The sequence below is a fragment of the Patiria miniata genome, unplaced genomic scaffold (assembly GCF_015706575.1).
Source record: "Patiria miniata isolate m_02_andy unplaced genomic scaffold, ASM1570657v1 HiC_scaffold_20, whole genome shotgun sequence".
Lineage (NCBI taxonomy): Eukaryota > Metazoa > Echinodermata > Asteroidea > Valvatida > Asterinidae > Patiria > Patiria miniata.
This window is the reverse complement of record NW_024037059.1, coordinates 27911653-27935195: the sequence shown is the minus strand read 5'-3', so window position 1 is coordinate 27935195 and position 23543 is coordinate 27911653. Positions and strand designations below refer to the sequence as shown.

Here is a 23543-nt window from a genome sequence, read left to right as displayed (position 1 = left end):
AATAATTGATTTCAATCTCTTTTTAGCTTATCTTTTACTTCAACCAATAGGAAAAGGGGTACGTAAAAGCAAATTAGAGAAGCCGCGCCGTGCCCCGGGAAATTTAAAGCCACTCACTAAGAAGATACAGTGTCGACTAGACAAGAATCCCTCACAAATATAACTCCAAACAGCTACACAACCACGTTTTCTATTAATTTCAGTTAGAATTTTCAAGGTAAGCATTGGGCACTTAAAATACAAAGAATATCTACGGGAAATGGCTCTACTTTTGTCGATTATTTTGGCACTGAAAAATGTCCAAAATATCATGTTCGTTTTTGTTGCAAAATGCAAAAAATTATTGAATGACGAAATGAAATGCAATATGATTTACTTTAATTCAGTTTCAGATAACTTAGATATGTATTTGGTTTTAGATTGTTCATTTTAATAAGCAAATCAGCAATATTAAATTATAAAAATATATTGGGCGCTAAGTAAGACCTAAAATTGTATGAATATGAATTCAGAAATAGGCCTACCTCAGACAGTTTAGCCATTCCTATTGGTCGAGAGCAGAAGTAGTGAATGATGAATAGGCCCTAGAGTCTAGACTAGTCGTGCTAGTTTTCTTTACTTTTAATTGTTTAAATAAATGTTTGTAATCAAATAGTTCTTTTTATTTATTTTGAAGTAAATTCCATTTTCCTTTTTGAAATCAGTAGCCTTTGGAGGATTTTTTTTAAAGGGGAAATAAAGTCTGATAACCATTTGGTTGAATGATAGTCTGATTCCAGCAGGCAAAAAAATCCTAACGTTGAATAGGCCTACTATAAGGTCAGGGAACAAGACGGTTCCGAAACGATAGCACGCAGTTGAAAATCCCGTTACGGCTGCCGTAACGATAGCCACTGCATTTATTATTTCATAACCAGAATTTTTTTAGACATTTTTGCCACATAAGACATGTGTAAATTGTATGGCATTCCTGTATTTGGCATGTCTGGGCCACATTGTTATTGTCAACATCCCTTATTTTGACCAAACCAAATGTTTTTGGTTTCGTTTTACCCAGGTAACTTGACGTCACAATCTACAGTCTTTTGTTTCTCACAGCCATGTCTGAAATCAGTGCACGGATCAGTATGGATGGGTGCATGAGTACAATGAACGGAGGCAACAAGATGTTCACTCCTATGCCTGGTGGACGAACCAGGAAAACCATCAAAGCAAAATCCATCCGGAAAAGTCATCAGGTAAAACAACAAGTATACACATAAAGTTGGAGGTTTAACACACCCCCCTCCTTGGGCCACGGATCGGAAAAACACATGACTTTTTTCAAAGTTTTATTGTGATAATTTCACCCATTCAAAATACAGTATAACACTGAATATGATTTTAAAGAAATTGTAAAAGGAAAATTATAGTATAAAATCACAAGCGGTAGGCCTAATAAACCTTATCTCCCTTAGGATTTCAGGAACTAAATTCAAATCTTCTTTATTCGTTCAAATTCAAATTCTTCCAAAACCTCAAAATATCACCTTGTGATTCCTCACAGACAACTCTTGGCTCGTCACCAGTACTCTGCAAAGGACAACGGAAGACACTACAAGTCATCCAACCAGCCGTCTGCAGCAAGACCAAACTCACAGAAACCACCAACAGGGTAAATATATTTTTTTAAATGGCCAGATTTAGAATGATACTATGTTGATTAGCTTTTGTATTTCTTGTGAATAGTGCCATTCAAAAGGCAACTTTAAAAAAAAATTAGCACCTTGTCTCTTATTGAACCAGTAGCAAGTATGCAAGTTTGTTGAAGCTTACATGTACTACAGATCCATGGACCTTTTAAAACTGTTAAACCAAATGAAATAGGATTTTATACTTGAGGATATTTGTTTTGTTTTTTAATTCCGTTATACAGCCAAAAGCAGCAAAGCGAAAGCACAACTCAGATGCAGTCGAAAAACCAAGTAAAATGTCCAAATGTGAGCGGTTTCCAATCTACGAAGATCCAAAATCGAGTTCAGAGAGCAACACAGACATTGAGGTAAGTCCTGGTGGAATTCCTTTTGACAAACTGATTGATTTGTTGGCAGATTATCATTGTTTGTACGATGTTCGGTCACCCGATTTCAAAAATCAGCCAGTTTGTCCTCTAAAATATAGTTGCTGACAACATTGCTGACACTTTCATTGATGGCCGCCATATTGAAGTCCCGTGAACAGAGTATGTGCTTTCAATGGACTGATCCAGTAAGCACCGCCCCATGGTGTTCTGACCAATCACAGCCGTGATTTATGTCCGACGTGCGTGCACAAATGTCCGACATGCGTGCACGCGCGTATGATGCGCGCAGAAGGAAAATGCAGCGTAGCATTGGAGAGGAGCACATGTTTATTTGCTCACGTGCGTACTGGGCGGAGCTTACTGGATCGGTCCATTGCTAGTTAATATTTTTGGCTCAACACATAGCTCAGGTTGCCCGCACAAGGCGAGTTTTTTCCCTCGCGAAGCGAAAAAATTCAAACAGCTCAGAAATTTGCCTCACAGCCTCGCGGGGCAGAAAACGCAGCAAAAGTTGACCGCACACTGATATTTTCCGAGCTACATGTTCAGCAAACGGCCACAAATGACTTTTTGCTCAGCAGATAGCCAGAAAGCTCTTGTGTGCAACAGGCTTAACAATTCATATTCTGAGCCAGTCTTATCAGTCCTAACATTTAAATATTCTTTATACAATCACACATGTTGATTTCAGCTAGTTTTTCCTAATTGTCCAACTTTATTCTCAGAAATCCAAGACAGCAGAAGAGAAAGCCTGGGAGCTGATGGTGCAGGAACCCGCCCCAGAGAGTTACTGGAAAGACCTAGCTGAAGAGAGGAGAGTAGCTCTGGACGAGACACTCAAAGAGAATGAACAGGTCAGGACAAAGTGGAATTCACCCCAACCCTCGTAACAGCAGCTTCAAAAATTTCACACTTGTATAAAGTAAAAATTTCTAATCCTTTTTATAGACAGGGTACAAGCTTTAAAGGGAATATACATCATTTGCTTTTGCTGTAATTTTCAGAAATGGATGGAATTGGGGGGTTGGAAATATATAGCAAATATAGTTACACTAACTTTTTTGAGGTTTTGGGTTCGAAAATGCTATAAAAACCAAGAAAAACAATCATTTTGCTGTAGTCTGGTTCCCTGACTCTATATAAGAAGAAACAGAGCAGTTTACATACATTGGGGAATTGTAAGGTCAGGGAACCAGTCTAGCTGGCTTGTACCCGTTCATAGGTGTGTTATCGATTGCAAACAAGTGCGATGGTCAATTGGGGCCAGTATTTGAAAAAAAACCCAGTTTTTTCCAACGCTGGTCGGCCGACCAGCGTTGGAAATTGATACAAAAATACCACTTTTCTTGAAAATGACAGTATACCAGGTGCCATGATTTTACAGGATGCTTTACTCTGTCATTTACTAACAGTCCAGCAAGGTACTTCAAAATGATTTGGTAATTTTATTTTTGGATGTTTGCAAATGTTGTATTTTCCCTTTAACATGTTTAACACTAACCTTCCTCAATCCTCCGATATTCTCCAGGCAGTATTGGAGGATTGTTGAGGATTGAGGCTGAATGGATTTGAGGCTAAAATGATTTTGGAGGATGCACTGTGTCGAGTTTGTAGGCTGTGCCCTGATTGTTTATGTTCTGCCATGCATAATGGAGCCCTTCGTTATGCTCGATATCATCCGCACTGCTTTTGAATGTCATCAGCACTGCCTCAACCATTGGCAGTGATTGTTGGCTGATTTTGGAGGATTGAGGCTGAATCCCGTTTTTACATGGTGGCAATTGGAGGATTTTGCAGGATTGAGGATGGTTCCTAGCCAAAAGATCCTAGGGGCTTAAGAGTCAATAATATCTGATTGATATACAAACTGTGTTTTGTCATTGTTCTTTATTGTTTTTTGTTTATCATCAGCTTCACGGTGTTATTGCTGAACTTAAAACAGAAAACGGAAGACTGAAAGAGATGGCTGATCAGGCTGAATATCTTGCCTCTGTCCTTCAGGTAAGTTCTGCACCTTCTCCCTATCCCAGCTGAAATCGGCCAAAATTTTCTTTCAGAAAACACTCGATAATCCCAATGGATTAATAAGGGAATAACAGTGTGAGGAGCCGGTCTTCACTGCGTGATAATGACCGGGTGTGGGGGTGACCGCTGTTAATGGACCGAGACGAAGCTGCACTACACTTCTGTAAGATGTCGTTTCAAAACTTCCTTACGCGCGCACGCACGCATCCCTAGCAACTGTGTTGCGTACGCGCGCGTCAGTCTCACGCGATGGGGGTTGAGCGCATGTGCAGTGCTCTATTGTTACAAGCTACCGCAGGACTGTTACTATATTTTGACCAATCATTGGCTTGCATGGGGCTGAACGGGGCTTGATCAATGCTGGTTCAGGGGCCATTTATTCGCTTGATCTTTGAAGCCGGTCCATTATCACCGTTAATGCCCGGCCACGTGATCGAGTCTCGACCAATCAGAAACCATCAACTCTCCAAGGTATTTATTAATAAGAAATCACTGGGTTTTTTTTCTGTGTCTTTAAAAAGAATGTCATCGATGGCAAAGAAATTGATCAGGACTCTGATGCCAGCGAATCAGAGCATGAAAGCTGCACACCGAGTGACAAACACGGTGACGGAGAGAGTGAGAGACACCCTGAGGAAGTGAGTGAAGCAAACAGTGACATCACAGATGCATCGAGTAGAGAAACTGAAGCAGAGGGTAACAGTGAGAACTAAAAACCGAGTTGGCGTGATGTGTATGCAGGTAAATTCTAATGTGATATTTATTGAAGTCTTTGCCATTTCGTATTCAACTCCGCTCTGGTGCGAGTAATGCTGTTCTTGATAAACTACTCATACAAGATTCGCATCCATGTTTAGCATATCAATATGAATGTGTGTTTCATTAATGAACAATATGGTTAGGTGTTGTCCAGTTGTTGCATGTGATGTTCGCAGCTGAGTGATGCAAAAGGATCCATAACTTGTTCGAGAATACTCTTTGCTTGATTTTTTGTTTATAGGGCTATCCGTTGTTAGAGGGTTTATTCGAACCAGTACATGTAACAAATCAGTTTAAGTCCTAGTAACAGTGATTATAACATTGTCATTTCTTTCACAAATTTTTAATTTCAGACATAAAAGAAAGTTTTAGTGTTATTCCTGCCTTCCTAATTAGCTTATCCGATCTCCCCAACAATTGAAGAGTATAAATACTACCCTAAGAGAAGTAAACAAAAAATTGTTGACAGAAATTGCAGACTGCTTTAAAAAGTGACTAAAGCATGCGAAATGGGATCAGATCATCAGAAGTGGTTAGCGAGGACCAAATGAGAATACATCATAACCTACACAAAGTAAATGAATTTAACAGTGCTTTTTTACCTTATCTTGAGTCTGTCTGTCTTTGTTTAATTGCCACAAAGTCACGATGGGATTTTTTTTTAGTTGCATGAATATATCTGATTCTGTTGATATATGAAGTACTCCACAATCCACTATCAAAGTCAAACATTTCTCCGAAAACCCTTACTTTTTTGTTGAACATCGTGCAATTCTGTGAGAATAATTTGCCATTATTGCTGTTTTTACTTGACTGTCTTGGATGAATGGTCGATCCGCTTCTTACTTCTTACAAGAAGATTTCTATAGTTTGAACATTTTGCCAAGAGATGAATATCTGGTTTCTGTTTTTACATTTTTTATCTTCAGTGTACTTTTACATGTGGTCGCAAAAGAGGAAATTCACACAAACACCAGTACTGGGAACACAAAAACTTGAAAATGAAGTGTTTTTTGAGTTTATGTTTACTCTGTAAGATATGTATTGTTCAGATGTTTGTATTTCATTTTATTTTTGTCCGTGTAACTATGTAAATGTGTAAAGTATTAAAGTCGTTAAGTTTTGTCCAAGCAGGATTGTTTTTGTGTGCAGAGTTTAGTCATTATTGTCTGTTGTTGTTTTCTTTTGTTTTGTTTCTCATTTATTATTTATCTGGTCGAAGTAAGGGAATTATACTAAATTTGGGTGTGAGGTTTCTATGTGAGAATGTGTTGTGGGACTATCTGCATATTTGTCTTCAAAATCACGATTAACCATCAGAATTTGCCACCCTTTGCGGCTTTGAAAATGATTCTGCTTAAGAACAAGACAAAAGCAAGCCTCGTGAAGTCGATCCATAGCACGAAAAATTCCATTCAGTTGATCCAGAATGGTTAGTCACTGGAAGTCTGTTCATGCATCTGGTCTACACAATGGGCCGGATTTAGTCCATTCATTGGCATTATGGGTAACCCTATACGATAGCACTGCCCAGCTCACACGTGAGTCAGTGAGTTCGGAACAAGGAGGACAATAGTACCCCTGGGCGACTCGTGCTTTTTCCTGTACTCGAGTACTTGTCCTGGCGCGAGTAGAAGTGTAATCGCGAGTAGAGTTTGTTAACTAAGAAAAAAGTAAACATTTTGGCGTTTCTGCGCCAAACTTGTCTTGTCTGGATCTTTCGTGTGGCTCCGGAGTTCTGGCTCCAGAGTTCTCTGGATCTTTCGTGTGGCTCGCAAATGAAAGCTAGTTTGTATTATTTAGTTTAACAAACTTTTAGGAAACCTGAACCAGTTGACTGCAGCTAGACCAAAACTTACTGTACGTAAATCAGAAACCAAACAGATGATGACCAGTCATGAAGTTCTCCGTCACAAGTTCTTTGTTTTCATTGTTTGTGAACTCCACAACCTATTGAAATACTGTACCAAAACTGCGGTGCCGGTGTCAAGCCGGTTCCGATGGCCTATGAAAATCGGACTCCTTTACTGGTTAAACCCTCTCACAAGATCGGTCACTCTCCTAATTATAATACGCATGCGCGATGCTACCAATGAGTCCGTATTTCATACAGTCCTGAATTCACGCAACACCAGCTCCAACAGAATTTCCACCGAGGCTAAACTGCCGCCTAAACTTCATCAAAAAAAAAGATAAAAAGATACTCAATCATGTTCCCTCAGCCACACAAAGAAATACATGTATTACTTTTGTCGGTTGGCTGTCAATCAAAGTCCAAAGAGTTGGGATTTATTCGAATTTGGCTTTGGATTTTATTCCTATCCTGGCGAGATTTATTTCTTCGATTAAAAAAGTCATTCCAAAGGTATCTCCAATGTATACTGATATTTAATCTGGGTTTTACTTTAAAGATACATGTTACGTCTATCCGTTACTCATTTGAAAACAAAGTACGGATGCACGACAGGTTGGATCTCTGGGACCAGCAGAAATAAAATTGGCCCAACCTCTTCCCTGGATGTTGAGGAAATAGGCCGGTGGCCAAGTGACCCACTCTCGGTATGACGGACTTCCTATTGGCGGTTTCGTCATGCCAAGTCACGTACACTATTGGTCATGCTTTTACGCATGCCTGGAAATTAAAACCGGTCATCACGTGAAACTAAACTCTTTCGTCAGACAACAAACGCTATAAAATGATTGAAGATGTCGAGAAATGATCATTAAACTAATTTGATGTGGGCGTCGTTCAGTACTTTCACTTGTGTTTTGAAAAGTGATTTTCAAGATTAACACAATTTCTTCAGCTGTCTTACGATCTTCCAAATTTGTGCGCTGTAAAACTTGTCGGACCGAGAGGTCGTATGCTGAAAGGATGGAACTTGGCGACTATCAATTTCTATCGACTGTGATCGTCTTCCTTTATCTGTTGAATGGAGTAACTTCAAACAGAGGTAAGTTATAGTTTCATTTTTATTTTGGGTGTAAAGAAATTTCTGAAAATTAGTCAGGATAGTTCAACAACTTGTAAATTGATTGGTAAAGTGTACATGAGTTGTATCCATGTTAGGCTTAAGTTAAAGTTGAACCTTGAAATTTGCGAAAACAGCCTTTACCCTCAAATATACACATTTTTTTTGGGGGGGGGTGTGTTATTCCAAACTGGGATGAGTTTTCTTTTTGATTTCTTGCGCCTCTGTTGGCATTTGCATAAAATAGTACGTTTTTGTTCATGAGAAATACAACTTTTTCCGACGCATGGTGGAAGTATAATGTTGAGCTTTCAAGAATCAAAAAGAGATTATTTACTGACTAATTGTGAATACAAATTACAAAACCCTTTGTCCGATTGGACTAAAACTTAAAATTATCATGGTTGTCTCTACATAAACATAAAGAATACATTTCGAGAACATTTTGTCACTGAATGACCTAAATCAGAATCCAGTCCTGGTTGTAAAAATGTTTGAAAAACCGGCTCATTTGGGTTTCAACGCCAAATAAATCTCTTTGTACATTGTACAACTGGTGCATTTTTGCCAAGTATTTTTGTCGCTAATTGTTTGTGTGAATGTAGACTACAGGGTGAGTAAAAAAAAACAAAAAGGAAAACCTAAATGTCAGGACCATTTTTTTTCAAAAGAAGTTCTGCTTGTAGCACTTTCAAAATCTAGGATACGAAAGTCCAATTAATAAGCTTTCTTTTAGTTGGAGAATTATTCAAATCACTCATACTTTGCAAGTTATGACATGTTGAACACAAACACCGTTTGAAAGTTCTGTCTACGGATACACAAAACAATCCCACACGTTTTCATTTTGTTAAAGTACCTTTTTTGTGTGATCCGTGGACAGAACTTTAAAACGGTGTTTGTGTTTAACATTCCTTGAAAATACATAAGCGATTTGAATGATTCTTCTACTAAAAGAAATTAATCGGGCTTTCACATGCTAGGTTTTGAAAGTGCTATACATGCAGAACTTCTTTAAAACATATGGGTTTCCTTTTATTTTAACTCACCATGTATGCTGTTAAATCTCACTTTATGCCAATTTGAAACTAGGATTAGCCGATACGCCAATATGAATTGGCTAAACCCAGCTGACTATTCTGAATAAATTGATCTTTAATAGAATCTCGTGTGCTCTGTCCCAATTTTACTGGTCTTGGCTTGTCTTGTTAAGACAATGGGAGTGTTCTGAGTTTCGTTATTGCTTGCATTGAACCATCATTTCAAAACTGTGATGACACTTTCTTGTCCAAACTTTTCCCGGTTGAACACAATGACACGAGTCAAGGTCACACAAGCGGAAAAACATGTGGATATAGGCCTAATAAATTGAGTTATGACATCTTTCTGTACACTGCCACAGTACGGAAGGAAACGATGCTCAATCCACAAGTACAGTTTTCAGGGCTGGACTTGTGCAGGGTCATTGCAACTTTATAAAAAAAAATTCTGTGAACTTTACCAAGTGGTGCACTTGTCAAATGTTAACTTTTTACAACGGAAAAAAAAATGCACATTCACCCTCGGGGTTTTTTTTTTGGGGGGGGGGGGGAGGAGGAGGAGGAGGAGGGGGGGGGGGACAAGGCAAGCCTAGTGAAGCTGATCCCAGAGTCCAAAATTCTATTAAATTGATTCAGAACGGCTAGTTTAATATCAGGCAATGTGTTGCCATGGTATGTTAAATCAATAATTGTTTGATTGAAATATGAATTGATATTACATGTACTTTTAAAAGGGTGTGGTTTCAGATTAGGCCTATATGTATTATTATGCTGTGCTTATTATAAACGCACTTTTTAAAAAATCTTTCGGATTTTCTCCTTTCAACTAATTTTTTTTTTTACTTTTTAATTGTCTAGAGTTGCTATCATGCAGTTTTGAGACATCTTGTGGGATGGACCACACCACGAATTCCCAGTTCTATTGGCGGCGCGTCAGCGGGGCTACTCCCAATGCGTACACGGGCCCCTCAAACGATCACACTTTCGGAAACGGAAATGGTAAGTAAACACACAATAATCTGAAGTTGTATACTTATAAATACATTATACAAAGTATTATGGCTGACATTTATTCTCTGTTTTTCTTGGCTGGAGTTTTCTGTGATTTTTGTACGAAATATAACTATCCATTAAAAAAAAATAAGAATAGGTGGACAATGTGATATAGGTGCCATAATCTAGAACATATACATGGTTGTTGTTTTACTTATTTTTGTAATAGGTTTCTTCAAGTAAAACCAGCACAACAGAATATAGGCCAATGCTACATGCGATACTGTATTTCATCATCACTTCTCTGTTTTTTTTATGAATCAGTCGATATGTTTGCTACTACAAACGTGTTTGCTCAGCTTTAGTAATTGCAATTCTTAGCGGAATAAAATAAATCCGGTTTTCATTTTGTTTTCATTTTCCTTGCACAGACATTTTCTATGTCAAGAAACTTGTTTTTTGTAATGCAAAGTTAATATATACACAAAGTTTTTTTTTAAATTTTTGAAAAATACATCACTGATATAAAAAACTAACTTAATGTAAGGATTTCAATAAGCATAATCAAACTGTCTTCGTTTGAATTTAACCAGTGTGTTCTTACATAATTAATAACAAATTGAACATTTACATGTTATAGTTCTGGTTTTGATTCCAATAACTTCTCCGAAATGATAAAATCTGATTCGGTATTATAAAAACGTCATATAAAAACTCAATTTTACCACATCCAACCTCTTTTAACATTATTATAGCCAATAATAAGTACAGATTTTTTTTATCACAAGCGTATAACAGAAATGAAATATATTTGTTTTATACATTTTTATATATCATCTTAGAGATATAAACTGGCATGATCACACAGGTACCGTCTTTTTGTACAAGATTTTTTGTGTTCATTATAAAATTAAAATTATCACAATTTATCACGATTTTTTTTTATAAACATTGGCACACGATTAAATTAAGTTTACGTGTTTCATGCTTTTTAAACTGATTGAAAATATACATGCAAATCGCCATGATCACACAATCACAAGTATTTGTTTTTATATATGCACACCATAAAAAATCGTGTATCAATACACAATTATACAGGTTTTTTAGTTTTCTTTCAAATATCGCAACACTCATTAACTTGAAGACAAAATCTGTCTACAGACGATATTCACAATTCACACAAAGGATAATTCCAATAAACTATGAAATAACTGCTTCGTCTCTGCACTGTCAAAGTGCATTAGCTTGATTAATAGTGAAATTTACATGCATGATTATAACGTTTGCAAATTTACAAGACCAAGCCCAATTATTTAAGTCACAATTTGGTTTTGGCAACAGCAATCAGTTTCATTTACTCCCCCCTTTTTTTTTAAGTATGACAATCGTCATTCAGGCCGGTCGCGATTTCTTACGACTTTACCGTGAAACTTCGCAATCAAACTAAATAATAATTATAAAACTGATTTTATAAATGGCTTAACATCATTCGTATATAATCACATCATTCTCTTCAAGTCCACAAGTGGAACTCGTATAATAATTCGTACGATTCAACGTTTACTCAACATTCCTTGAGCTCACCCATTTCGATGAAAGGGAATATATAACATTTGCAAACATCAAAAAAACAAAACTACCAAATTATTATGAAATACCTTACTGGACTGTTAGTAAATGACAGTCTAAAGCATCCTGTAAAATCATGGCACCTGGTGTAATGTATTTTTTAAGAAAGGTGGTATTTTTTGTTCAGTTTCCAACGCTGGTCGGCCGACGAGCTTAGGAAAAAAATGGCTTTTTTTTTCAAACCTACCAAATCTACCATATTTAGTTAGTCCGCATTTTGTTTGCCAAAAATAAACTGAACGGGTACAAGCCAGCTAGACTTGTTCCATGACCTATTCCCCGATGTCTATAAATTGCTCCGTTTCATCTGAAGTGGATCAGGGATCAAAACCTTGATTGTTTTTCCAGCATCTTCGAACCCAAAACGTTCGTCAGACGCCACCTAACATTCGCTACTGCTATTTCCTTTTTTGGGGGGGGGGGGGGGGGCTATAAATGTTGGAGTTTGTGCCTTTGACATTCCACAGGTCTTCTTCGAGGAATCTTAGATATCCTTTCACGAGGATTCTCTCTCGAGCCGCATTCTGCTGTTGTCAACATAACATCGGACTGTTTGTTTGAAGCCTGCAGAGATCGAATTCTCTTGCCTGTCTGCAGTTGTGAGGCTGAGGCTGCACCTCTCAGAGCCTTTGGAATCTTGCTTCTATGAACATCAGAATATTTCACTCTTCCAGTCAGGAGATCACTTGATGTTTTGTTTGCAGAGATAGACAATTGACTCGGCACTTTTACAGTTGTTGGAATCTTGGAGGTTGCACTTCTCGGAATCTTGGAAGTTTTCGTTGCAGAGATAGACAATTGACTCGGCACTCTTACAATTGTTGGAATCTTGGAGGTTGTACTTCTGGGAATCTTGGAAGTTCTGCTACCAAGATGGCAAGAGTCTTGGGGTGGTCTACCCAAGTGATCACTTTCTTGCTCGTGGGATGTTGACAGTGCAGGACTTGTGTTTCCTGCTCTTGGAATTGTTGAAGTTTTCCTTAGAGTTGTCGTGCAAACTTGTGTTGTGCATCGTCCACTCTTGAGACCACCTTTTGGCTTGTCTGTTGATTTGCCCAATGAACTCAGTGTGGATGAGCAGTGGCCGAGTTGACTCTTTGGTTGACTTGCAGTGAGTTGATGTTTGTCTTGTTGATTTTGGACATCAACACACGGCTTGGGGATCTTTGTGGGGATGGTCTTTCCACTGTGACTCGAGACAGGTGTTATCTTGCTGCGGCTGCGAGGAGTCATCACTTGTGACCTGTCGCTGGAAGACAACTTTGTCACTCGCACTGGAATGGCCGATCTTTTGGCACTAGATGTGTTGTCTTGGTTTGCAGGGTTCAGGCAATCTTTAAGATTGGTCTTGCTCTTACCAGAAGCTATCTCCTCAAGGGCTTTCTCCTCCTTAAGCCGTCTCCCCGTTTCCCCCTGTTGGTTCGTTTTCTTCTGTTTTCCCCTTTTGTGCTCTTCCTTTTTCTTCCGTCTCTGCTGTTTTTCTTGCTTCAGCCTTTTCTCAAGTTCTCTTTTCTCTTGCTTGTCTTTCTTCTTCTGTTCCTGTTTTTCTTTCTTTGCCTCCTTTTTCTTTTCTTTTTCCTCCTTCCTCTTTTTCTGTGCCATTTTCTTTAATACATCCTTTTTGTTGTTCTCTTGCTTATCTTTCTTCTTCTTCCCCTGTTTGTCCTTTTTCTTGAGTTTTTGTACATCCTCAGTTGCCTTGTTCTGTTCCTGCTGATTTTCCTCCTGCTTTGACATTTCCTCGAGGTTCTTTTTCTTCTGTTTTCCCTTTTTCTTTTTGTCCTTTGTCTTCCCTTTGTTCTCCTTTCTGATTGGTTCATCTTTATCCATTTTCTGCTGATTGTCCAGTTTCTCCTGCTTTTTCTTTTTCTTGTTCTCCTTTTTCTCTTCCTTGTCCATTTTCTTCTTTTTCTGCTTTTCCTTCTTTCTCTTCCCTTTGTCTTCCCCTCCACTTCCTTCCTCTTTGTCATTGTTTCTTTTCTTGTCCTCTTTTTCCTGTTTCTCGTGTTTGATCTTTCTCTTGAGCTCCCCCTTCCTTTGTTTTTCCTTCTTTTTCTCCTGTTTTGCCCTTTCCTTCCTCCCCTGTTTATCCTTTTTCTTCTGTTTCTTGTTTGACTTCTCGTTGTTCTTTGCTTCCTCATTCTCTTCATTTGCTTGCATCTCCTCTTTTGCCTTTTCCTCCTCTTTCTCTTTTTTGTCATTGTTCTTTTTTTCTTCTTTGTCCGGATTGTTCTCCCGCTTTTCCTTTTTGTTCTTTTCTCCCTTCTTATAACCTTTCTCCTTGTTGCTCTTCTTGCCGAGAAGAGCTCTGCGGGTTTTCTTTGATGCTGACTTCATGGCTGCTCTGATCCTAGATGCAGTGGATGGCTTCTTAGATGACTCGGCCATTTCTTCCTCTGTTCCAATTGTCTGAAAGAACCATATGTAAATTTTCATATTAAGACATTTTCAAAATCATAGATAAAAGTTAAAATCAAACAGTTGAATTAAAATAAACATTTCATTCTAATTTTGTAAACTGTTAAAACAGTTTCTGATAAAAGGGAAAGTTGAAATCAAAATGTTTTAAAATAAACCCACCATGTCAGCATCCGAGGTTGAAGCCACATTGTTATCATCATCTTGAACATCCATGTTGGTGAAGATGTTGACCAGATAAGCAGCATCTTGTTCTAAGATGGCTGCCTGGTCATCTGACATGAGGTCCTGTGTTATTAGAACCAAAACATGTTCTTAATTTTAGCAGTATGCAACGTTTTCACTTGACTAAATTCACACGGTAGTGTCTTTTGTATTTTACGTTTATGTAAGACTTCCACAGCACCTAGAACAGAATTCTCGGGGTGTAAAGACCAACCAGACTGTACTAAATGTACTTGTGCAAATACATTTTCATTTGCACACCAAAGTGATTAAAACATTAGCTATAATATCAATGTTACTCATCTTATATCTGATTGGTTTTAAATCAATTTTGCTGATTCTGGCCAGTGGATCAATGGATGTCCTCACTAAATTTAGTGCATTTTATAATAATGTCAAAATAATAAACGAGGTTATATTTGATATCAATATCAATGTATTGATCTGTTGAAATCAGATTACTATAATACTCATTTCCTCTTTAATTTTGTGACTCAATGAATTTGTCCAAAGGAAATAAATGAAACCACATACAAACCTTGTCAGCTTCTGTGGGTGAATCCACATCAGTATCTTGACCATCCATGTTGGTAAAGACATTGACCAGATAAGCAGCATCCTGCTCCAGAATAGCTGCTAGGTCATCAGTCATGATCGTCTGTTCGGAAATTGAGAATATTTGTAATGAAAACATTCCACATTTCCACTTAATCATTCCTGCTTTTTTTCATTACATGTTCTATGTGTGTCTAGTCTTAGCTTCACTTACACAAATATTTATATTTTTAACGAGCCACAATACCAGTGGTACACAAAGCATAACACCGAATTGGACTTCAGCTGATTTGGTGACCCCCATTTATTCTCCGGGGTGGAGAAAGGCAAGTTGGGGTGAAGTGGCTTGCCCAAGGACACAACATTATGGCTGGATCGAACCCCTGATCCCATGGCCACGAGTCACGAACCCTAACTACAAGGCCACCTCCCTTTGAATGTAGTAAAATAACTTGAGTAACTTTTCTCACTTACATCATCCTGATTAACTTCAGACTTAGCATCATCAGAGCCTTGATCCTCATCAGGCGGTGATGCACTTTCCTCGTCTTTGTCTAAGTCGGCAAGGATGACCTTCACCAGTTTAACAGCCTCCTCATTGAGACTGCTGAAATTGTCCTTTAGTGATGTAAATCAAATGTTTGGCATTACTTAATACACTAATTGTACATGAAGTACACTTCACTTATAAACTTGGCACTTCTGATGACATTTACTCTGACCATGCAACTCACAAATCAGCTTGAAAATTAACTTCAGTGAAAATGGCTTGTGCTCTAACTGACACAAATTCATTTTAATCATTGAACAAAGTAATGAAACATCAAAAGATACAGCAAAATAAATGCACCAACAACAGTAATTGGATCTTTATTATGACCAGGTTACAACCTAAGCAGTAACTTACCTCCAGAATTTCCTCCGGGGTTGCATGCTCATTGGTGGTTTGCTCAATGGCGGTAGTCAATTGCTCTGGGGTTTGCTCAGGGGTCTGCCCTGGGGTCTGCACAGGGGTTTGCTCTTGGGTTTGCTCTGGGGATTCCTCTTGGGTTTGCTCTGGGGCTTGCTCTTGGGCCTGCTCTGCAGTTTGCTCTGGGGCTTGCTCTGGGGTCTGCTTTGCAATTTGCTCTGGGGCTTGCTCTTGGGTTTGCTCAGGGGTTTGCTCAGGGGTCTGCCCTGGAGTCTGCTCTGGGTTCTGCTCAGGGGTCTTCTCACTGATGATGACTGGCAACTGGACCCCACCTATAAAACATCACAAATATGAAAGATATATCAATGATGATTTGTACATAAACAATTGGAAATAATTACTTTGCATGATGATAACTCAAATTATTAAACTCGCCCAAGTTTAATTTGGAAAATAATAAGTGTAACAATTTTCCATTGAATTTTAGAATTGTAACATGGATGTACCATATGAGAAACATGGAAATATACTCAATAAATGTCGCACTGCAAGAAGTTAGTCCAAATTGCAGATTTTCTTTAAGGAAACAATCAGAAACAGTCATTGGATGGCAATATTTTGTACTAAAGAAATAAGAATTTAATCATAAATGATCAAATTTAACCTACCGTGTCCAGCTCCAGCCAGAGCTAGAGCTCGCAGTTCAGCATCACCTTGAGCCTTGGTCTCAGCCAGGGCCTTGGCCATCTTGGCCTTCGCCTGTTTTCAGAGCAAAATGATGCTATCAAAATATCTAATTCCTTAAAAAGAATCATTAATTTGTAATTAAAAAAGCCAAAGACATGATGATAGAGATGTGATGCTTACATAAATATATTTGATAAGAGATGTGATGCTTATGTAGGCCTATCACTGCAGACCTCAGTGCAAAGATTACGTGGATTGAATTTGTTTTTTGGCAATGCCAATGGAATATGAGTGGGCCCAAATGTATACTGTGAACACTCAATATGCTCAAGTCAAGACTCCAAAGTCAAAGTCAAACTAGAAACAGTTCAAATTAGTGTCTGTTTTTCTTTTTTAAACAAATTAACAAACCTTATTTTGCTTCTTCAAAGCTCTCTTAGATAACTTTGATGTATGCCCGTACACCTCCATGTCCGATGCTGAAACAGTGCAAGGGAAAAAATGAAATGTTAGAATCACTTTCGTTTAACTCAACCAATGTGCGCTAGCGTATAGCATGTCGAGTTGTGGAAATGGAAGACATGCATGCCCATAGCAACGGGCATGTCGCGCAATATTTTACATCGAAGTTCTTACCAGAAAATGTCAAGTTAGAACAAAAGTGAAAACAATTTTACCTGATACATGGGTCGGGCGTTTTCTTGACTCATTGGAGCCCATTATTCAACTGAATTTCTGGAAATTCAGCCACAAAAAAATCGCTGTTTGCACTATAGTAACAAAGTGAGATCACAAAATGTACGTCCGCTACACGTGAATCCAAAACTGTTTCTGTATACTTCCGGAGCGACAGCGCATTTTGATTGGTTGAAAGTCCGATTTCACGCTCATGCATTATTCAGGAGGTGATGTTTCTGGTTGTTATTCGACATACGCGTTCGACAATTCACAAATAACTCGGCAAAATATACAAGCATATTACGTTAAAACCCATGATAAATTCGGAATAAAATTATTTATGGTTAAAATTTATATTTTTTACAGACAAACGCAGTGTGTCTGTATTTCTAAAACCTCTAACATTGTTCTGAGCTTTGTACCCCTTGTTCAATACCATGGAAATATGCAAATTACTCAATGACCTTTCTTGACGTTGACAAAAAGAACAAAAGCGCACGCGACTTCTTCAAGTGCGCATGCGTGTTTTAATGTTTACAAACAAACGAAGAAAGGCCATTTCACAAACTTCGGTTACGTTGCTGCTTTGGCTTCGTTGGGTGCTAAAATAATTTTTTCAATAAAATGAAGGTCTGAATTAATTTCAACAGGACAAGAAAGTTCTCGACTCCAAAATCTCCACTCGAAATAAATTAGTGCACCTACTTATAAAAATGTTTTACCTACTTGAAATTATTCTCGAACTGCCAGTACTTTAAAGATTTGGATTAAAAACGTTTCAAGAGAAGGCTGGGTTGATTAAAGTTCTCATTTTATTCGAGGATGACGATCATCCTTTTGACTTTGGCTTTAAAGTTGGACATAAAGAAGCCTACTTTTTACATACATCCCCAAAACGTTTCTACCATTGAAGCACTTGTACAAACATGCTATCATCTTGAGTCAAAAAGAAAGGGATCTGAATTAAGGATTTTTCCCCTTATATTCAAAGCAATTGAATTTTATTCACTAACGAAGCATATATTTAACGAGCATGTTCTTCCACTCATTTGAAAAAAAAAGAATTACTGAAATTGATCCATTCCATGAGAAGTACTGGTTATGCATTTTTTACTGAGAGAATCCATTTTTACAGCCGCCCATGGGATGCCATTTGAAGAACCAGAGATTGCACACAGGCATTCAGATACAAATGAGATTTCTTGTCACGGCAGAAACATTACTTTTACTGTCAGATTTTATGTGTTGAATATGAGGATTCTTTTCTTAAATAATGATGGTGTGTTTTTTTGTCTGTTTGAGTCCGTGCAAATTTCCATTCATTTATGAAGTCACGAAAAAGCCCTCTTTTCCATTGTATTTGAACGGTAAATGATCATTGGTGGACAGCTGAATGTTGTGATGTATGTATTAAAATAGACATGACTTCTGAACATAGTGCGCAAATTACGTGAATTTTTCCACAGTTTCTAGCCAATAATATGTACGTTATCCCCATGTTATTTTTATTAAATGGAGCGAGCCCGGCTCATATTTTTTTTCCAAATATTTCTTTTCTTATTAGGTCACTTTCTTCGGACTCACCTTGTAATATTTAGTTTAATCACAAGTCAATTTAGTGCCAGATCACAGGTCAGTCACAAGTCAAATCGCAAGCGAAGTCGCAAGTAAAATCGCAAGCGAGGTCACAAGGATGAGCAAGAATAACGAGGAATATGTCTTAGTTACAATCAGAAACACTTCTCACTTATGAACAGACTTCCGACTCTTGTTTTGAATAGTAAGAACTTGCCCAAATTATTTGCTAAGACTTTTCTGCCTTTGTTGTCCCATAAAGGGCAGTACATCTACGCCCCATCCAGCGAGAAGTACTACGAATTCGGCCGAAGGAGTACCCTTTACACTCCCTTGTACCGGCTGACCTCAGGGCGTGGCCGCATTGAGTTCTACTATCACATGTATGATGGCCTCGGGACTGACGACATGGGTAGTCTTGACGTGTATGTGTGTGGGGACAGCTCGCCGGTGTGGACTAGGCGGAGGAATCAGGGCAATGAGTGGCGATCGTCCGGTCAGGTGGACTTCACGTGTCAGAGAGATTTCAGGGTAAATTACTCTAAGACTTGTGTTTTAATGTTTTGAAGTTGGTCAGTTTTAAGCTTTGTCAGGAGCTTCTACATGTCACTTGGTGGTCGGTCGGTCTGTCCTCAGAATATAGACCAAAATAAGGCCCTATACGTTTCCCATATAATATATAACTACCAAATTTTTATTTTCCAAAAAAGCAAACAAAATAAATTAAATACTTGACCAAGATTGGGAAAGATGTTTATGAAAAGTGTGTAAATGGAGGCAAAATATGTGCAGTTATGTTCTAGTCACGTGGTATTTATCACAAATCGCTATAAATATAGGTACATCTAACGTATGGTGTTCCATATGTGCCATCGGCGTCGCATTATTCAGCTCTGGCAGGGATCATTTTGATAGATTAAATGCAAGACGGCCAGAGCTTATTGTGCACTTGCACTTGTTTTCCTAGAGGACACAACACACTTTTCAACTGATTCAGAATGGCTTTGCGCAATGGACCGGATTTAGCCGATTTGGTCCTCCTATACGATAGCACAGCTCGATCGGCATCGGCTAAGATAGGTACAAAGAGAACGCATCACTTAATGTTTAGCTTCCCAACGAAATAACGATGCATAGGCCCTACTGCTTTAAATTTCATAACAACATCTCTCGTGCTTTCCTCCAAAGAGCTGCACATTATTCTGCAACGAATTATTCATTTACGGAAATGATCATGTTTACCTTTGACAGGTGTACATCATCGCATCTCGAGGGAAGTATCAAAGCGACATCGCCATCGATGATCTTATCATCACAGACGTCTTTGATGACCCAAGTAAGTCATCTGGAATGAATATCTTATTCTCTTAGAAGTGTGGTTCTAACAAGAAGCAGTAGTTGTCCAATGTTCTACCTGAGATGCACATTACCCATAGTGTGCCCTTCACTAAAAACGTAGGGTAAAGCACTATAGGCAATGTTTATTTGTCCAACATTGGTATGAAATTACCTCACTGTTCAATTCGGGTAAAAACTGACAAACATTGGGAAGAATTTGGCCAATAGTGTAGGCAGTTGGTATGTTGACCAACATTGGGCAAAATATCAACTCGTTAGTGCCCACCTTTTATTTTGAGTGTATAAAAATCGTTTAATAGGCAACCTTTTTCCCAAGCCTAAGTTATCTCCCGAACTGGCATCATTCTAACGGTCCCCGTTAACATATGACTTTGCATGCTGGTTGCGTTTAGTCAAACAAATTTATCTATGTCACATGTTTTACAATTATTTTCCAGCTACACCTACCGTGACCACAGAGCCTCCCACCACTAAACCAACAACTCCATCAACTACCACTCAACAGACAACCCCTTCAACCACCACGGCTCCTACAACCACCGCGCCATCCACCACCACTCAACGAACAACTCCACAACCTCCGCCAACCAATCCACCAACCAATCCACCAACCATGCCACCAACCATGCCATCAACTGCCGCACCAACCGTCCCATACAAAATTATGCCAACTACTAGGGCTAAAACAATCCCATTAACAACGAAAGCCATTTTGACCGGCGCTTGGACAAAGAGTCCCCAAGCATCAACGGTGACATCTGCATCAAAAGACACAGCTGTTAGCTCAACAGTTACCATGACAACGGCTTCCTCCTTAGAAACGGAAGTGGACATTTCGGTTGTTCCTGACAACCCTTCGACTGTTGGTATAAGCGTGGACTCAAACTTACAAAGTAAGTGCAGTCATTAGGTTAGACACTTGAACTTATAAAGATTTTATTCCTTGCCAGAAGAATGCACTTTTATGAAAGATTTGTGTATATAGATGCGGACGATATTAATATTTAGAAATGAAACAAAAGAGGAAAAGTAAATGAATAGTATTTGGCTGGCCGGCTGTTGTGCAGATTCGTTCCTCGCATTCTCACTCTAGCTTTCCTCAGGTTACTGAGTTATACAATGCAGTACGCTTTCAAATCTTGGTTTCTTTACTAGAAAGAAATACCCAATGCTAAAAATACCCTTGGCCTTAAGGATACACCCGAGCAAATAATTTCCCATAGCTGTAGACACCAGTGCGAAATCCCCCGTGCTTCAATTTCGTTTTATATACTCAGAACTCTTACATGTATTCAGGCTGCACAGTAAAACGATGATCAACATGTCATCTTTCATTTTCTTTTCAATTTTTGCGGGTTGACTTATGACTTTTCGAGAAATTCTCACCAAAGAAACGACCTCTGAAACGAGTGGTGTTTTTCCGAAGTGGGAAAGCAGCCATATTGAAAAATAAGATCCCTCCACAACATGGCTAAACAGCGCCACTTTCGGGCCCAATTTCATCCAAAATGCTCAGAATTGGAAGCCCCAAGTCCGGGCCAGAGGTGCATTGCCATATCTCTTCAATTTTCAAACCCTTCAATGTAGAAGAAATTAAGTGTAGGCCTATACTTTTATTCATGAGCTCGGCGGACGGATTTTTGGCCTATTTATACTGTATTGCACCGTTAATCCGTTGTGTTTTTCCCCACTGTAGGCGGATCATCATCCCCCTCCTTCGTTGGTCCCATCGTGGTGGTGTGTATAGCCCTGCTCTTGATCGGCTTGACTCTTTGCCTTGCATTTAAAAGGAAAAAGAGGTAAAGAAAAATACGTCTGGAAATATGTTATGAAAACACTAACAAATAATGCTACATGTGGTTATCTTAGGTAGAAGTTTCTGTAATGTAAACGAAGGGATTTAAAATGTTACCATATCTTCACAGCATCCGATTGCATTGTTTTCTTTGTAGTAATCTATGTTTTCCTTGATAAATTTGCTACCATTCTCATCCTACTTTACTCCTAAACATTGTCGTCCAATGCTTTCGATCATCACTATGATAAATTCTTATTATCATTGGCATTATTGTTTTCAAAGTTGTCCTTATATTCACTTGTTATCATCTTACTAATAGTTGTCGTATACCATTGTTTCGTCATCACCACTCTTCAACTTCTTCAACCATTATATACACCAACACTGTTATTCTTCATAATCGTCAACATATCCTCCCCATAATTACACCATCAATTTCATCATATTCATGTATCATCGATAGCAATTATCATCATTAAACTTCATATATTGTAAAACAACCTTATAGTTCTATATTTCTGTCCAATATTTCTACAGCACGCGCAAACCTGCTTCGAAGGCCGCCAAAGAGGTCACACGCGTCGACAACCCTTCCTACTGTGGCGAGGTAGACTCTCTTCCAACCGCCAATAACAAAAAACGGGCAAACTACAGCTATCAGGAGCTACTGCAGCAGCAGTCATACAGCAGCATCGATGAAACTGGGCGGGAAAGTGATGTGGAATACCACACTCTTGAGAGCTCAGATACGGCTGGTGCAGGCGGCGATTGCTCATACCAAGAGATCGGGGAGAAGAACGCCCCCAGGCGTCGAGGGGAGTCGGCTCTGTATACAGCCATTCCCGATCAGGGTGGTGTCACAAATGAATATTCATACACGTATGCAAATCGGGATGGCAACGGCGGGTCGTCATCAGCAGCAGGGAGAAGTGGGATTGCGGGAAGGGCGCCCTCTGAAGGTAATGAGCAAGAGTACGCGGCTATACGCGATCCGAACAGCACTGGGAACGAACAAGGGGCGGCTGGCTCTTACGGAATGGTGGAAAACCAGTTGTACATTCCCTTCAAAGAATAAGAACATGTTTACATGTGAATAACAATAATGATCATCAAGTTCAACTTTGTCCTATCCAATCGCTCCTCAAATTTTGAATTCTGACCAATGATGATCTGTTTCGGCGTAGGTTTGTTTAATTTTGCGCATTATATAAAACTAATATGATCTTTCTTTGCCATAAAACTCTGCCAGTAGGGGCCTATATAAATTATGTGCGGTTAGGACGAACATTGTTTTAATTCGGGAAGATTACATAATATCAACATTATAATTGATGACCAAATCTTATTTTATGCAATACTCATACCATGTATTTATAGTACACAAATGTACAGTCCATAATATGAAAAGGATGATACCTTAATGTCTTATTGAAATTACTCAAAGCAATGGAGATTATTGTGCTTAAAGAGAAACAATAAACGCAGTAAGCATAAAATTACTATAGAATGCGGTATTATATGTTGTATAGAAAAAACAAAATGGACACTTAACCAACTTATTAAAATAGTCATGCTTAGCTAGATCATTTGTCCTAATTATCATATATGACTGTGTTAAAAAACCTTCAATATACATGTATATTATTTACAATGTTAATTTGATATTTATGATATTGTAAGTTAAATAATACGAGATGCATACGATTTACACGTTTATATCGAACACAGTGGTTTTGGTATCATAGGCTCCTGTCTAGTCCGAGGTGCAGTAATCATAGTTCAACTTAACATACTATACCACTAATTAGTTTATTGTTTGAAGAAAAAAAGATATTTAAAGTTAAATTAAAGTCAA

The 23543-nt window shown here is 38.5% G+C and overlaps 2 protein-coding genes across 3 annotated transcripts; both read left to right on the top strand.

Annotated features, from left to right (window-relative positions):
• Positions 1-74: 74 nt before the first annotated feature.
• LOC119728448 (geminin-like) lies at positions 75-5982 on the top strand. Of its 2 annotated transcripts, none has more exons than XM_038200695.1 (7): positions 75-217; positions 1058-1238; positions 1547-1654; positions 1916-2041; positions 2788-2916; positions 3974-4063; positions 4609-5982. In XM_038200695.1, the coding sequence occupies exons 2-7, from the start codon at positions 1101-1103 to the stop codon at positions 4798-4800; spliced, it is 783 nt and encodes a 260-aa protein (XP_038056623.1). In that variant the 5' UTR covers positions 75-217; positions 1058-1100; the 3' UTR covers positions 4801-5982. The 2 variants fall into 2 exon arrangements, with proteins under 2 accessions (XP_038056623.1, XP_038056625.1); XM_038200697.1 differs by having other exon boundaries at positions 83-217; positions 1099-1238.
• Positions 5983-7487: 1505 nt separating this feature from the next.
• LOC119727960 (cell wall protein RBR3-like) lies at positions 7488-23543 on the top strand. Its single transcript, XM_038200042.1, has 7 exons — positions 7488-7800; positions 9717-9857; positions 18794-19062; positions 19783-19867; positions 20328-20783; positions 21587-21689; positions 22226-23543. The coding sequence occupies exons 1-7, from the start codon at positions 7722-7724 to the stop codon at positions 22761-22763; spliced, it is 1671 nt and encodes a 556-aa protein (XP_038055970.1). The 5' UTR covers positions 7488-7721; the 3' UTR covers positions 22764-23543.